Source organism: Falco cherrug, chromosome 4 (assembly GCF_023634085.1).
Source record: "Falco cherrug isolate bFalChe1 chromosome 4, bFalChe1.pri, whole genome shotgun sequence".
In the NCBI taxonomy this organism is placed as follows: Eukaryota; Metazoa; Chordata; class Aves; order Falconiformes; family Falconidae; genus Falco; species Falco cherrug.
In genome coordinates this window covers 65,182,598-65,198,910 of record NC_073700.1, presented here as the reverse complement: position 1 = coordinate 65,198,910, position 16,313 = coordinate 65,182,598, and the positions used below count along the sequence as shown (strand labels likewise).

Sequence of the window (16,313 nt, the reverse complement as noted above, 5' to 3'; positions counted from 1 at the left end):
ACTATGCCACTTCTGGGGACCAGTGGCTGTGAGGCTGAGCAGTGGCACACTGTTTAAGCTCCCCATTGAACAGTTCATGATGGAAAACATTCACCACTCCCCTGCCTCAGGGTGTGTAGGCTCCTCAGCCCTAATTCTGGAGCTGTAATTTTCTTGCTTTCTCCTTGCCTCTATAGCTACAATAGCTGCTTTGGGGAGAGGCCACTTTTGAACATATTCCGCCTGCAATGATACCCGAGTGGCAGACAGACAGAGGTCCCAGGGAATGCAAAGTGCACAAGTGCTGTGTGTGCCTGCAATAAAGCAAGGGCTTTCCACTCTGTGCTGGCTCCTTCACTCTGTGTACGCCATAATAGGCTTTTACATGCACTGTGGGATTACTTTGAAGATTGTCTGACATGTTTATGTGCATGCATATGCACTATGTTTGTCTTGGAAAGAACATTTGTTCCGGGCAGCTTTTCCTACTACATTTTTCCTGTTGTCCTTCATGGCTAACTTGTTTCCCTTCTCTCATCCTTCTGCTGTATTTCACAAATTTTAAAAATAAGGCCATCAAGATTAACTGCCTTTTGATGTTTACTGTCCCTTCTGAATATATTGTTTTTTCCCCTGAATTTACAGATCACCTTCTGAAGACTTAGATTTACTGCAAGATTGGTCACTAATATGTCACTTTTACTAAGTAGAAAAGTTTTAAACAGATTTTCAAGTTAGACTTTAAAATATTAGCTATGCATTTGTGTTTTTCTTTCTTAAATAATAATCTGCCAAAGAACCTGGACTGAAATGCCAGATCCCCTTCTATATTAGGGAAGCTGCTATGCTGACCCATTTTGCCTTAACATTAAGTAAATTGGTAGAGGGAGGTTGCTTTATTGTTGGGTGCTGTGTAGGGTGCAATCTCCTGTAGTAACTCCCACTTCACTGTACGTAGATGTCATTAGTGTAGGTGTTGCTGGGTAAGACAGATGTGGTTGGGATTTGCTGTACCAGATGAATGCCTCTAGTTTCTGGAGGCTTTGGATGTGTGCTGTAGACTGTGGCACCCTTCAGGTGACTGATTTGGTCCTGGATTGGGAAGCCCCGAAGTGGCTTGAAGCTAACTGTACCTTACCTCTGGATGTCATTCTGAGCCAAGGTCTAGGTGAAGTGTGCTGGGCATTGTGCCAAGCAGCCTGCATCTTAGCTTAGGGACGTGACACAGGTCCACAGTGAGATGCAGTTCCAGCAATTCAGAAAGCTTCAGTGGGTCACGCACAGTGACAGAGTCACATCTGTGAATTTTTGCAGGATCAAGCCCTGGATCTGCGGTAAGGGGTTAGAAATGTGCACAGCAGTTGTGAATTTTAAAATAGATTTAATTGCATCTTCTTATGTTTCATTGTTGCACTCTGAAAGTTTTCCAGTGGCTTTTAGGACCCCTCCTAAAATCAGACGTGATGAGATACCGCTGGATTTAAAAGTTTAGCTTAACTCAAAACCATGTCAGTGTTTTCTGCCAGCCTCTCTTATTTAACTAGAATTCAGTGCAAGTTTACAGATTTGACAACTTTATAGCCTAGGAGTACTTGTCTGTGAGATTCTAGCACTGGAAGTGTGTATGGAGGGGTGGGGCTGTTCTCTGATGTGCAGGCGGTGCTGTGCTAACTGGTGGCACTGGAGCTGGAGTCCCTCTGCTACTATATCCGTGTCTGTGACATTGCTCTCCCTGTGTACTTACAGTCTTTACAGGCAAACAGGGAATACAGGGAACAGCTAAAGATAAATAATAAACAAGGAGAATTGTATGCTGAGTATCTCCAGGTACAATATGGAATACCTTCAGGTGGGAACCCTGGCCTGAAAGATAGTGCCAAGGCGTGAAGAAACTATGGTCTGTGTTTGGGCAGAGACCAAACGCTTTACGATGACCACCTCAGCCCACAGCCCAAAGCTGGACCGATGACAGGAACTTGCAGAGCAGAGCCAGCCCATGACCTGCGTTTTTGTCCTTCTACAGACACATTGCTGCTTCAGAGGCAGTTTTTGTCACTGCAGTGCCCCTGAGGGCCACGTCCTGACATTGGCGATGTTTATGTTCCTGCCCTTCCTTTACCAGACTGCTCCAGGTCACAGGCAAAGGAGGCCTCCAGGTGCCATAAATCAAAGTTTGCTCTGAAGTGTCCTCGACTGCTGGACAGGCTGGGTCTCCTCCTAGTTTAAGGAAGAGGACAAACCACATCATGGAGAAGTGTTGGACTGAACTAAGATACTAGCTGTCTGGAAAAGCTAAAGTAGAATTTAGGCTTTCTCATGTTGTTCCAGCCCTAAGTCAGGCTGCACAGTGACTCTGGAGGGTGATGCTGCTTGCTTTCTTTTAGAAGAAAATGGCCATCCTACCTCAGCACATCCATGCTGTGGGATCAGATGTTGTTGCCTGGTATAGTTCTGCAGGCAAGTTTGGGGGCTTAAAGCCCTAGCTGCTGTTCTTTCACAAATGGCAGAGGTCTTGCAGCAACAACGAGCAAGGATATTTTAACTGGCAGTGTTGACAGAGACCATTTATAGCCTATTGTGTGGATGCAGCTGCTGAGCATTCATATCCTGCCACCGTCTTGGCATTCCTGACTCTATTTTTGACAAAGGAAGTTTAACCAGGAATTCCTTCATATATCAGCATAATTTATATCTTGTCCATTTGCATCTTTTCTCTGTTCCCTTCCTCCAGCTTTCCCTCCATCCCATCCCTCTCCTCACACACACATCCCAGGGGGGAAGGGGTTGGAGGGGCAGGGCAAGAATCTAAATCTAAAATCTAAAACAAAATCATCATCACATACCATAAATAAAACTTGGTAAAAGAAGAAACAGTTGTTTAGCAAATACTTTACATAATTCTGAAACCAAGAAAACTCCTGTATTTACTACTGCAATTAAAAATCTCTTTTTGCCGTTAATGGATAAAGAGTTTTTCATTGCCATCCTTTCAAACTCTGCTTTTAGGGTTTCCTTAGGATGGGGCTTACTACAGAAAGGATGCTCAGTGTGTTCTGCCAAGGCATTGCATACCCTGTGAGCAGACAGCTGGGGAGAAAGTCTTTGTACAGTTACATTTTACTTTATTAAATTAGTTTTACCTTTTTTCCAGGTAACATGTGTTCAGTCACAAAGCTTAGTCTAGTCACACTGACTGTAACTCGTGCAGTGTCAGCACGCAGCTCCCTGTCTGACCTGACTGACCTTGTTCCCCCAGGAACAAAGTTGTGGGTTGTGGCACATGAGCAGGGTTGCAGTGCCAAGCCTGTGCCTGGACTGCTGGCAGCCCTCAGGTGTCAGGTCGTCACATCACTTTTCTCCTTTGCTAGATCACATGCACACTCATTTTTCAGCTGTTTTTCTGGTTACTGATACTATTTCCTGACTACGTGTTCACATAATGTTTGTCCCTGTCACAGCACAGACTAAAAAGAACAGAGTAATACCCCGTAAGTAGTTGAACAGTGGATGGAAAATGGTAGTAGGTTACTTTCTCAAAGGGAATTGGGTATGGTGGGCGTTAGGAAAGAAAAGTTTAGAGTCATCTTTACATCCATGCTTTTTTCCTGGGATACAACACAGTCACACAGTGTCTAGGACGTGCTGTGCAATTGCACCCAGCAGTCAAGGAGCATTTACCTCGTGGAGCATCCTGCTCCTAGGAGGCAGCTTGCTCCATCATTGCTGCAGCGGCTTGCTGGGGTTTCAGAATGCTGGGCAATCAGCCCTAGGATCCTTTGAGTGATGTCCAGGGTACCAAGCAGTTTAGGCAGGAAGAACTGATACAAATTAAAAGTAAGTGACTTTGGCATCTTGGAAACCAGCCCCACTATCCCCACGTTTTTGGGGGTTTTGTTTGTTTGTTTTTTTTTTCTTTAAAGCTTCTCCTGTTTTTCATCATGCTTTCTGGGAGGCTTGGCCCCCTGCCTGGCTCAGCACACAGGAGAAAATTTGGTGTGGCTGTGATTGACAGGGCCATGATGTCCTGTCAGGGAGGCTGTGTTTTAGAAACAAAATTGCTTTGGGAAATTGCAATGGGATAGCTCCCAGTGATCTAATCTGAAAGTGCCTTTCAAACATAGGGGTGCTCATCCTTTTCTATCTCGTTTCCTTTTATTACCCATCTGCCATTATTGTGGGGAGACAAAGAGGTCTCTGTTATTTCCTGGTCTATCCTTTTCTTCCCTCTCTCCCCTCACCCTGTCTTTCACCACTGAAATATCTCAGCAATGCCAGGAGGCTGGTATGCCCCGGGAGGGTAAGAATAGTCTACAATGGCAGAGATCACTCCTGTTGTTGTTTGTCTACTTGAAGTTGTCTGGAACAGAGGATCCCCACAAGAGGTAGGAGCAATCAGATTTGAGAAGCTAGAGCTTTTGCAAGACAAACTGTTAAAGCCTTAAGGAGATTTGTTCCAACATCCAAAACTAAAGTCCTGTTGAAATCATCAAAATAATCCTACATCCATACATTGTTGTGGCCAGGTTTCTCATTTCCATGCTTGACCCTTACCAAAAATTCCTTTTCCCCCCACCCCCCACCCTCACCCCCCCTTTTTTTTCTTCCCTGTCTAGGTCTGATCTCCTTTGGAAATGCCAAACTCATTAGGACGTCAGGAGCTGGAAGTGTTCTGAGCCGGTTCAAACATGGAGCGCTGGGACTCACTGGGATTTTTGGTTGTCACGCTGAACTATAATGTGACTATTGTTGGTAAGTGCTTTAAAACAGCTCTCTTCTTTCTTTTGCTGCTCCATATCCTAAAGCCACCCAAGTGTCCTACTGATAATCAACTTTAATTTCTAGCTATGCCTCTGTGATCCTTACAATAAGAAGTTGTTTTCTAGGTAAGTGGCATGAGTGGTTAATTATTGCTTTTCTTGTTAAACAGTTTCCTACACCTTCTCTGATATATGTTTTCTGAACTTCACGTAAAATATTCCGGCAAGGTTTTCAAATTCGTTTTTTCTCAGTGCCTGAGCTTCCATTCAGCTCTAATGGCTGTCATAGGGGTCCCGTTGAAAACACACAGAAGTAGCGCTTTATTTATACCACATTAAGTGAACAGTAGAATGCATGCAATAGCTTTAGTGATGAATTTAAAAGTTTGAGGAAGGGGGAAAAAACCCCTCTCTTTTATATGAAGAAGTTTGTGGTTTATTCTCGTTGAAGTTAATTACCATTGCTTTTCATTCTCTATTATTAACAAACAAAGTTAACATGCATTTAAAGACAAACAGACGAAATACAATAAGACACTGTTCCTTTTTCATGGGCTACTTTGAGCAAAGTGTGAGTCAGAGGAAAACTTCCAAGGGCCTTTCAAATCCCCTTTACCTCCAGTTTGCTGGCGGACAGTTTGCTGTAGCTGGTGCTGCACATCACAGGGACTATCCAACTAAGCCGCAGGGGGTCAGTGAAGGGGCTTGTTCTACTATGTTTAATCAAGATTGAGTCATTGGGGAAGGTGATGGGTGGAGGGGTTATCTTTAAAATGTATGTCATACTAAACTACTTCCTAAGGAGCCATTGATTTTTCTTAAGCAGCACTCCCTATTGTACATGTTCTAATTAAAAATTGATAGTGAAATAGCATGTAGTATTTTGAGCTTAATTAACTAATGTGGTTGAAACACTTTGAGGTCCTCACAGGGGAAAAAATGCTACCTAAGGATGAAACATCGCTTGCTAAAGATGACTGACTCTGTACAGCTGGTGCTTTCTTTTGACCCACACTGTGTCAAAAAGACACTAACAGTACAGCCTGTCACCCGAGATGCAGGAAGCTGAAAACAAAGCAAAACTACTGCTAAAGTTCGGGCGATTGAAGATAAAATGCAAAAGCCTCTATTTATTTATGGTTAGATAATATAGTCTTTTGTCAGGAGCAGCAGGTTTGTCTGATGATCTCTCATATACCTTATGTCTCCTTAACCTTTTTTCCATGCTGAAGTTTTTCCACTTCAGAGTGCAGTTTTACTGTTGTAGCCCATAATCAGTCTACTAGCCACAAATGGTTTATGTGGGGCATTCAAACTGCATGTTCAGTACAATAATAGGTATCACTCAATGTTGTAGTAATATTTGAATTTTTAACTCACACCAACTCCAGGGAAACAGTTTTATGGGAAATAGAAAAGAATGTTTTTCAAGACAATACCTGTTAATAATCATGTCTTTTTAAAAACTCAAGCATGGTTTTTTTTCTATAAAACCCTTTAGAATGTGCTGTTTCCCAGACTACATTTAAAACCTTGTGTGTATGTTAGATCACAATCACTATTAATGATGAGGTTTTCAGTGCATTTCTCAGCCAGTAACTCCATGTAACATGCTTCTCTTTAGTCACTGAGTCTTGCTGTTTGTTTGTGGTTACAGCTGGTTTCATAACCATTCCTGAAAGCACATAATTCTTTTCTGGGCTTTTTGTGGGGTTTTGTTTTTTGGTTTTGGTTTTTTTTTCCTTTTTGTTCCTAAGTGGGTTTTTTTTTCTGTTTTCTTGGCATATTTTAAAAATATGTGAAACTAAAGTAGGGGATTATTAAATTAAATTATTACTTTTTCAAAAAACATATAGGGAACTAGTGACAGGACTCAAAAGGAAACTTGAGAAATTCACATGCTGAACTTAACTTCAGGTGTTGAATTTTTCCATGTGTTTGTACAGATATTTGTATGTCAATATTTTTAATATTTGTCAATATAACAGTATATCTTTAGACTTTCCTGTCCTGCCCAGGAAAAGGATTTCTTTTTTATTTTCTTCTTTTTATTTTTTTTTTTATAAATAATTTTGTCAGTAATACAAAATAAAAACTTGTAATGAAATCCTACTCCATCCAAAAGTCTTCCAAGAAACTGTCAGGAACAATAGTCTCATTCAAAAGATATACATAAGGTACCAGTGCCTGATCTTTCACTGGTGTTGATGTAATAAAATAAGGATAAGGCCCGATCTTTCCAACCAAAGTGGATTAAAGCAAGCCCTACCTAAAGAAACCATGTGAAAGAATTCAGGGGAAGACTAAGTAAGAAGTGCATGAAAATGCCAAACTTCTAAAGCTTCACTTGGTGTTGGTATCAAGACAGAAGGGAGCTTTGGGTCTGAATAGAGAGAGAAGCTGTGCACCAAGGTGAACAAAGATTGAAAGACGTGATCAAGATGGGGCAACCAAAGAAGTAGCAGAGAGAAATGCCTGGGATACACATGTGCACACACAAATGTACATTTGTAGAACATTTTGCATGTTTCCTAGTAGCACCTCTCAACTAGCTCACTAGTGAATACTACTCCAGGCACAACAGAGAGATTTTGTTGGCTATAATAAACTTCACATACAATTTCATTGGCCAAGACCAAGAAGAAATGCTATGTCATGAAAAACTCTTTTGTATCTAGAACAGTTTCATATTGTATTAGCTGATCTATAGTATTGAAAAATTGACAAAATTCTGGTACAGAGGTATGACATCAACAGAAAGGAAGAACTGTAAGTAAAATAGAGTTATTAATTTTGAATTCTTTATCAGATCTGGACATGTTCAGAGTGGTTTTGTTAGTCTGAGGTTTTAGTTGGCATGGCCCATTGTATGCCAAACTCCTGTGCTGTCGAGTCTAGATGGTTATGGAATGTGTCAGCTAACATATTTTCAGTCCCAGTCAAAACAAAGCCAAAGACGAGCTTTTAGAGGGGAGATTAATTACAGAGGCTATTTCTTCAAATGCCTTGTATATAGAAAGCGCATCACTACAGTGCCTACCTTCCTTTCTTTCTCAGTGCTGACTCTTTTTCTCACCTTTTCCTCTCTTCTAGGAAAGATCTGGCTAATGTTAATAATTCTGCTGCGAATGGCAGTGGTAGTGTTAGCAGGCTACCCACTCTACCAAGATGAGCAGGAGCGCTTCATCTGCAACACCCTGCAACCAGGATGCTCCAACGTTTGCTATGACTTGTTCTCTCCTGTATCTCACTTTAGATTCTGGCTCATTCAGACTGTGTCCATCCTGCTACCTTATGCTGCATTCAGCATTTATGTTTTGCACAAGGTAGCTATGTACATTGTAAGAATGCACTGTTTGGTACATGGATGCAAAGGGAATAAGGGTTTATCAAGCCCCAAAGACCTGAAGGAGCTCTGTAGAAGTACCCTTGTCAGTAGATTAGATTGTGGTGCAGACAACCTAAGTGTCCTTAATTTTTCTGGGGCGTATACTATTCATCTCTTTATTAGGACCCTACTTGAGGCTGCCTTTGCAGCTGTGCAGTATTTTCTTTTTGGATTTTTTGTTCCTGAGCGCTTTTCCTGCTACCACTCACCTTGTACAAGCACAGTTGATTGTTACATCTCCCGGCCCACCGAGAAATCCATCATGATGATTTTCATCTGGGGAGTCAGCAGTCTATCCTTTCTGCTTAGCCTAGCTGATCTTGTCTGTGCTCTCCGGAGAAGGACAGAAAGAAACCAAAAGAACAAGCTGCTGGCAAACCTCCATGTAGAGAATGAATGCATTTTAAATCTTCCCCCTGTACAGCATGGTAGTTCTTCACCTCAAAATCAAGACTGTCCAATATCAAATAGCAGCCAGACCAGTGATGGCTCCTGCTCACTTCTCTCTGAGGAGGAAGGAGAGGTGGCTGTTCTTCATCCTGAAGTGGTCTCTCAGCAAACTGCCAGCACTAACCTCAACAGCAATAGCAACAAGCCCTGTATAGCAGGAGATCTTGCTGCTAAGCAAGATAGCACTGAAGAACCTTCCTGTACTGGAGACCATCAAGGAGCTACGTGCGGGCAAGTCAGACCCAGTCTTCAGCAAGACTTCATTAAAGATACTGCCCTGAGACCTCAGATCAAGTCTCACCTTAGAGGTTCTTCCTCTGTAGTTCAGAGCAAGCTTTTAGGATACTACCCTTCAGCTGAGCTAAAAACCCTTGATGCACAATCAAATTATAGCAGTACTAGTTGCTTGAGGTCAAAAAAGTCAGAATGGGTATAGAGCCCTGAGTGAACACTACCCTATGACCCTGGCAGAACAAATCATTTCATCACTGAGGAGGTTTCATGTAGTTCCAGCTGGATCCCTCAGCTGTGGTTATACTGCAAGGACACTCTACTATGCTGTGTTCCCCCATGGACAAGGAAGTGCAAACCATGGATAAGAGTTTGAAATATATTATATATTATGTTTTTCTGAGTGCAAGTGACTTAAAAAAGCTGTGGACTGTCGCTGAGGTGACTGACCTGGCTTTCCAGGAGTATGTGTGAACATTTGTTTACCCTAACCTAGTTTTATTCAGAGGGTCGCAAGAACTGCTATTTGTAGATACTGCTTACCTACGTAGCACCTACAATGCTGTTTAGACACAGCACAGATCTAGTCTTGCTCTTAGTCTGCCATGTAGCAAGTTTCTGTAATGACTTAATGTCTGGCTCTTCTGTGCAGAACATCAAGGGACAACAGCTTTCACGTTCTTCCTTTTCTCTCCTATGGGTGCAGAAGTCTTTAAGACAGTTTGGCTCATAACATCTGTGTATCATTTCTCACATATGCAAGGTAAAGACTACTACTTAATCATCCCTCATCTTCTGCATCCCCTCAGAAATTATGTAGCTTAATAGATGGATGCAACAGAACTGCTCTTTGTGTCGGGAAGCAGAATTTACTTCTGCCACCAAAGTACTTTGGGATCCTGAGGTATGCTACAGAGGTTTTTAATTACTACCATCTAAGTAAAATGTTCCTCTCTATTAGCTGTGTTTGTTTCTTTTATCATACATGCTTGTTGTATGATTTGTCATTTCCAGGGTAGGAAATTAAATTTTAAACTTATCACAGGCAGAAAAAAACATTAAATATTTAAACCTCTCATCCTCCAAAGCCTCCTTAACGGGGCCTGGGCTGATTACACATACCATGACAAAACATTGCAACAATGAAACCTTTTATGATTCATTGCGTCTTCTCAGCTGTGAGAAGGAATGCAAGGAACAAATGTGGATTCAGTCTATCGCATACATCCCCCAGCGTGAGATATAAATAGGGTAGGATAAATAATAAATGTGTTATGGCTGGATACAGTTTGCTTTTTTGTGCCTCTAGTTAGGCATCTTATAATGACTGAGTAGTCTCATTCCAAATCAGAAAGATCCTGTTTGTGTTTGAAATGGGAAGTGAAATTAATTAACTTCTTTATTCTATTTGCAGTTTCTTCTTGTGAGATTGTGGCCTTTGGTTTGTGTCCCTCAGCTGCAAACTTTGCTGCTTTTAGGACTTGTGGACCCTTTGACTCATAATTCAGAGTCAGTGTAATAAACACTTAATGTGTTTATAAAAACTGTATATTAAAAGAGCAGGATTTGTATAGGCTTTTCACTGGGGAGTGAATAGAAACTTCTGGCATCAACAACCTGCTCCTAAGGGAATGTCTCTGAGTCTCTTCTAACAATTATATCCAAGTCACATTCATTAATTACAAACACATGGTTTTACAAACTGGGTGGATCTACTAGGAGGGGAAGATGAAAGGAAGATGTGCAAATGTGTTTGAACTATTCTGGGTTTCCACAGTGATCATTGGTAGGGGCATCCACAGTGGGGAGGAGAAAATGGAAAAGAAGATCTGTTTGAAAGAACAAAAAGGATCACCTCTAATTTGTCCTTATATTCAATATCACTGAACGTTAAGGTACTGTGAAGATATCTAGATGTCCTAGAAAGAGTGAGTGAAAGAAGTAATAGACGTGGAGCAAGGAAGCAGCATGATTTTCTGCTGTTTAAGCAAACATTTAATCTTTTAAATTTGTGAATTGGTTTTGTAAGTCCTTCCAGAACATATTTCATACTCAGGAAAATGTTACAATGTTATGTTTGCCAGTGCATCTTTCTATCATTTCTTAACCCATCTACTTCAGAAAAGCATCTTGGAAGAAGGGCTGAAAACACAATACTCCTAATACTGCCCTCAGGGAGCTTTGTCATGCCTTCAGACAAGTCTGCCATAGCTGCAGGTACCACTTGCACTCTGAGGTGGGTTTATGGAATGATACATAGGATACATATACTGCTCATCTAGTGTCGTGTGGTACTGAACATGAGACTACACAGAAAGGAATTGAGCTCCCTGGCAACAAGAGTTGGAACTGAGTAGGAAATCTGTGATAAAATAGCTTTCACATGGGAAATAAAATTTCTGTTGGAAAATTATAAATTGCCTAAAAAAATGTTTTTTCTTAGTATCTTCAACTACATCATAGGACTTCTTTTGCTAAACAGGTATCTATTGGGCTGCTGGTGACCTGGAATTTCCACGCTTTCCATGCAGCAAAATCAAGTATCACTGGGAGTTTCTGCAGTATCAGCATGATTTAAAGAAAAAAAAAATATCCATTTTTTTTACCCCTAAATAAGACAGATTTAAAAAAAAACTTTCTTCAAAACATAATTTTTCGATTTCTTTATTTTAGCTTGAAATATGAGGTTTTTTAATACCAAAATACAAGCCAAAGCCCAAGTTTCAATCAGTTATAAACACTTTATTCTCTTTCCTCACAGTCTAGGTTGGGTCACTTTGATTTATTCTCATCAGCATAATGGAAAGCCGTGACTCTCTCTTCTCCTCTGAAATACACTGTAGACAGGTGTCTAGGGAATGCATAATTTCCAATTAGCAGCAGTTGTTCTCCATGCATCTCTCAATTCAGACCAGAATAAGTATTAATCTGAAGTTAACAATGTAGAGAGATCATCAGTGTATTCTTTCAAGTTATTAAAATTATCTGCCCTTATGCGATACATCGTTATTGCAGTGACTGTCTTTCTAAAAGGGATCATTAAAGAGGATATTAATTGCACATTATTTTATTTTAATGTCATGATTACAATGGAAAGCAGATAAATTATTACTGCTTGTAGTATTTTAGGATAATAAAGAAATGCATCTCCAAAAATAGGGAAGTAGAGCAGTTGAAAAGACTGCTTTTTATCTTCTGTCTTTTGTACTACTTTTAATAGCCTGATGTTCAACTGATAAAGACATAATTTTACAATGTAATGCTCTTACATTGTAATTGAGTTGCTAAAATGTTCTGCAAATTAGATGGTCTCTGTTCAAAGTCATAGCATGAATTCTTGGCTCGTGATGCACAGCAATGATTGTTCTGAAAAATGAGTTCACCAAGGCAGAAATCTGATCGGAAAGTATGAACTGTATCTCTACAATTAAAATTATCCATCATACATATAGCTAGATTATAATCACAATCTACTTCACTAGCTTTTGCCTTCTCCCACTTTCCCTTCTGTTTTCTTCCATTGGGTTGGACAGGCAGGATGTCCCAGGCCATCTCCATGACTATAATTTAATTATGGGTACACATACAGTGATAACTCCAAGGACTCTTTTATGATCCTGTGCTATTCACAACACGGAAATGCCAGGAGATGGAGAGCTGTCTCTAATTCAGGTTCTGCAGCTAACACTGTAGGCTGAGTAGTGGATTAGCTTTGAAAAGCTTTCACTGATGAACAATTTACTGCGCAAAGACGATGACAGATTCTGAGCTATTTTTTAGAAACTTAAATTTATATACGATGCCCTCAAGAAAGATGGAGGTTTTGAGGTCAGCAATTAGGAGCAAGTCCTTTCACTTCTGGCTTTCCTATGTGTTTAACATTTTTTTTTGCCTGTGAGACTTCAGGCACCACACACCAGAGTGTGTTTGAGCATTTTCTTTCACTGGACATGTTACTTTCGGCAAAGAACTAACAATAATGAAGAGAGGCAGAATATTTTATATGGAATGCAAATGAAGTTTTGCATTTTTCTTTGTGATTTCCTGCTTTTTCCTCGTACTGAAGATAGACCTTTGCCCACCCACCCCCCCCCCTTTTTTTTTTTTGGTAAGAAAATGCAGGATAAAATGCTTTTAGAGCCCCACTAGGCTTGTTAAGCAATGCCTTCCTTGTCCTGACGAATTAGACAGCCATTTAGACACCCACTCCTGCTCATTTCTCTAGAAGTCAGCGTAAATGATTCTTGCTTCTGACAAACCATATACAGTGCAATAAGCTCCTTTTTTTCTGGTACTTGTGTTTCCCTAAAGCTCTGTGCTTTCCTTGAAGGTCTAGTGGAGATATTCAAAGGTAAGCAGATGGACAACATGTATACATTGGCTAAGAAATGCAAGCTTTTTTCTGCCTCAACAAGCTTCTTTCTAAAGCTTGCTTTTTTTTTTTTTTTTAAACATGAACATGGAATATCTAATGTGATGGACAGATACCTGTTTGTACAGGTTCACCAGAGACTTAAACGTACATTTTGGTGCACAGTCTGGAATCTTTGAATGACTGGAGAAAACCACAAAATTTGCATTGCAGCCCCACTCCTGTCTCCGACCAGTCACGCAGAACTGCTCCTACAGAGTGCAAACCTGTATGAAATTCAAAAGACAACCCTAAATTAAGGAATGATCTAAACACATATTTATTTATTTTTTAATAAAGATAGATAGACAGATAGAGGTGGTAACAATTATCCACCAATTACCCACCCCATGGCCTGGAGTTATGGGAAACACAGCTACTTCAGTTTAGAAGAGATCCATCTCAATTTTCAGAGTTCATAACAACAGACTCTGAAATGCACAGATAAATAGGAAATAATTACTCCAAATTACCCATGTCTTAGAAACATATTTCATTACTTCTGCACAGTTATTGACAGCGCCTTAGAATAACTGTCCTGTGTTTCCCATTTAGTTAGCTCTCTGTACTTCAGCACGAATTCTTAAAATGGTACCAGCGTGGTTTAAAAATGGCAGCTGACATTTAATTCCTCCTCAGGACAGTACTTCTCTCACAAAAAACAAAAAGGAGTTGACTAAAACATCCAAGCAGTTGTTATAGGCTTATGTGACATTCCTAAAATATACAAGGCTCACTTACAGAAACAATTTGGCTCAGCGCACCTTAACTTTTGACAGTTTTTGCTGGTATGACCCAAAGATCCTAAAGATAAAGGCTTCAGTAAACATTTAGGTTGTTCACTTCTGTTGAAATGCTTGCTGATACCAGTAGGTAATATCCTCATTGTGTGGGACCTGGGGTCCAGCCTACTGGAAGCTAGGTACCAGCTCAGTTTAAACACTGTCCTGCACTGTTTCTGACACCAAATTCTACATAAATTTTGCCCTCATTTTGGAGTGTATGCACAGACTTCATAAGAGTAGTTCAGATGGGGCGCCGAAATACAAGTCTCAGGGCCTTCCAGTCCCTACAGAGCTGCCCACTGCATCTCTGCAGGCCCCTGCCAATACAGACTGAACACCTTAAACGTGAGGTACTTCTTCTGTTGATTCACAAGAAATTAGCAGATTATTTAAAATTAATCCTATGTTATGAGGTTACATTGAGAAACTGTTGCAAAGCTATAACTCCATCCGGCAACCAAGAACCAACGCAGCCACTTGCTCACTCCCCCTCACCCAGAGGGATGGGGAGAAGAATCGGAAAGGAATGTAAAACTTGAGGGTTGAGATAAGAACAATTTAATAGGTAAAGCAAAAGCCACACGTGCAAACAAGGCAAAACAAGGAATTCATTCATTGCTTCCCATCGGCACGCAGTTGTTCAGCCATCTCCAGGACAGCAGGGCTCCATCGTGCGTAATGGTTTCTCGGGAAGAAAAAACATCATAATGTTGGATGCCCTCCCTCCTTCTTCCCCCAGTTTATATACTCAGCATGGTGTCATATGGTATGGAATATCCCTTTGGCTAGCTAGGGTCACCTGACCTGGCTGTGTCGCCTCCCAGTTTCCCATGCCCCTCCAGCCCGCTGGCTGGCAGGGCCCAAGAAACTGAAAAGTCTAGTGTAAGCATCACCCAGCAACAATTGAAAATATCAGTGTCCTGTCAACATTGTTCTCACATCAGAGCCAAAATACAGCACTGTACTAGCTACTGAGGAGAAAACTAACTCTATCCCAGCTGAAACCAGACAAAAGCTAAGGCCACCTTGCAGCATAACCCTTTAGTAGATATGTAATACAAATGCACGCACCCCCCTGTGTCTGCAAAGTTAACTATAGATAAATTTATTTGAACTGGAGAATCAGCAGGATCTTCCTTGAAACTGGACTATATAAAGAATATAATGAGGGTATGGGTGCCTCAGTCAACACCTGACAGAAGACCTCACCTACTAGCTCTGTGAGGATTGAGCTCCCTTGGTTGAATCTTCCTCGCAGCTTGGCCCACCACTATGCAATGTGCATGCAAATGTTTGCAGGAATTAGTTTGTAAAGAGAAAACGTTAGTGAGTGTCAGCTGCTTCAGGTTTTGTCACTGTCTCTACGTTTTGTCTGCCTCAGTACCGGGGGGGGGTCTCATGGTGCAGAAGTCTGTGGTTTTCTAGTGCACCAGCTGGAGCCCACGTGGGGCTGCCCCAGCTACCAGCACGCATGTCAAAAAGCAAAAATGCCTCCACCACCCGCCTGGAGTACCGCTTCCACCATTTCCAGGATCTTCAGCCAAGTCTGTTTCCAAAAATGAGGCAGCACTTGTTTACCAACTTGCCTGTGCTGCTGTACTAGTTGTATCCCACTGTGCTGCCTCTACTTCCCAGCCTACCAGCAGAAGCTAGCCAGTGCCATGAAGAGGCAGTTCCTGGCATAACAGATGACCCAGGAATGGGAGAAATGTGGTGATAAGCACGGTTGTTAGCTGCATATGACGTACTCCCTCCTGCTGTCTTTCCCCTCTTTACCCAACTTGACCCGTCTCCTTCACATTCCACTGCCATGCCGAGATGAGGTGAGCGTCCTTGAGCTAAGCCATGGGAGGTATGTGGGCCCTATCTATCCACTTGTCAGCTCTTCTGGCCGCCTCCTCGTGGCAGGCCAGCCTGCCTGTACCCTGGCCTAGCCCCCCATATGCCCCAGCCCATGGCAAGTCCATTTTCCAGAAGGGATTTCAGCCCCTTGCTTCGGTGTGGCCTCAGCAGTAGCTCTTACACCGGCGATGTTCTCTGTCCACCCAGAGCTGTCTCCCAGTGCTCCTTTTAGCACGTTTGGCAGAGCTCGGGTGGTGGTTTTGGGGCAGAAGGTTCCCACTCGTACCGCAGTGCCGGGCAGTTTGAAGTGAGTGCCGCCAGGAGGGCTGGCAGCGGCGGTGAGATGTAGCGTGGGTCACAAAACTAAGGAAAAGCTGCTCTGCTTGCAGCCATAGGCCTTCTGCAGATCCTGGGTGACTTAAATTGGCTCAGTTGGCCAGGCTTACAGCTGAAAGGAACACTTTTGCTTG

The 16,313-nt window shown here is 41.7% G+C and overlaps 1 protein-coding gene across 1 annotated transcript; it reads left to right on the top strand.

Moving 5' to 3' along the window:
- Positions 1-4,572: 4,572 nt before the first annotated feature.
- On the top strand, positions 4,573-11,402 carry GJD4 (gap junction protein delta 4). The gene is made up of 2 exons (XM_005442269.3): positions 4,573-4,728; positions 7,830-11,402. The coding sequence occupies exons 1-2, from the start codon at positions 4,665-4,667 to the stop codon at positions 9,008-9,010; spliced, it is 1,245 nt and encodes a 414-aa protein (XP_005442326.1). The 5' UTR covers positions 4,573-4,664; the 3' UTR covers positions 9,011-11,402.
- The last annotated feature ends 4,911 nt before the right edge of the window (positions 11,403-16,313 follow it).

Coding starts and splice junctions, on each gene's coding strand:
- GJD4 (XM_005442269.3), top strand. CDS start 4,665: ATGGAGCGCTGGGACTCACTGGGATTTTTGGTTGTCACGCTGAACTAT. Junction 4,729..7,829: donor CTATAATGTGACTATTGTTG/GTAAGTGCTTTA, acceptor CCTCTCTTCTAG/GAAAGATCTGGCTAATGTTA.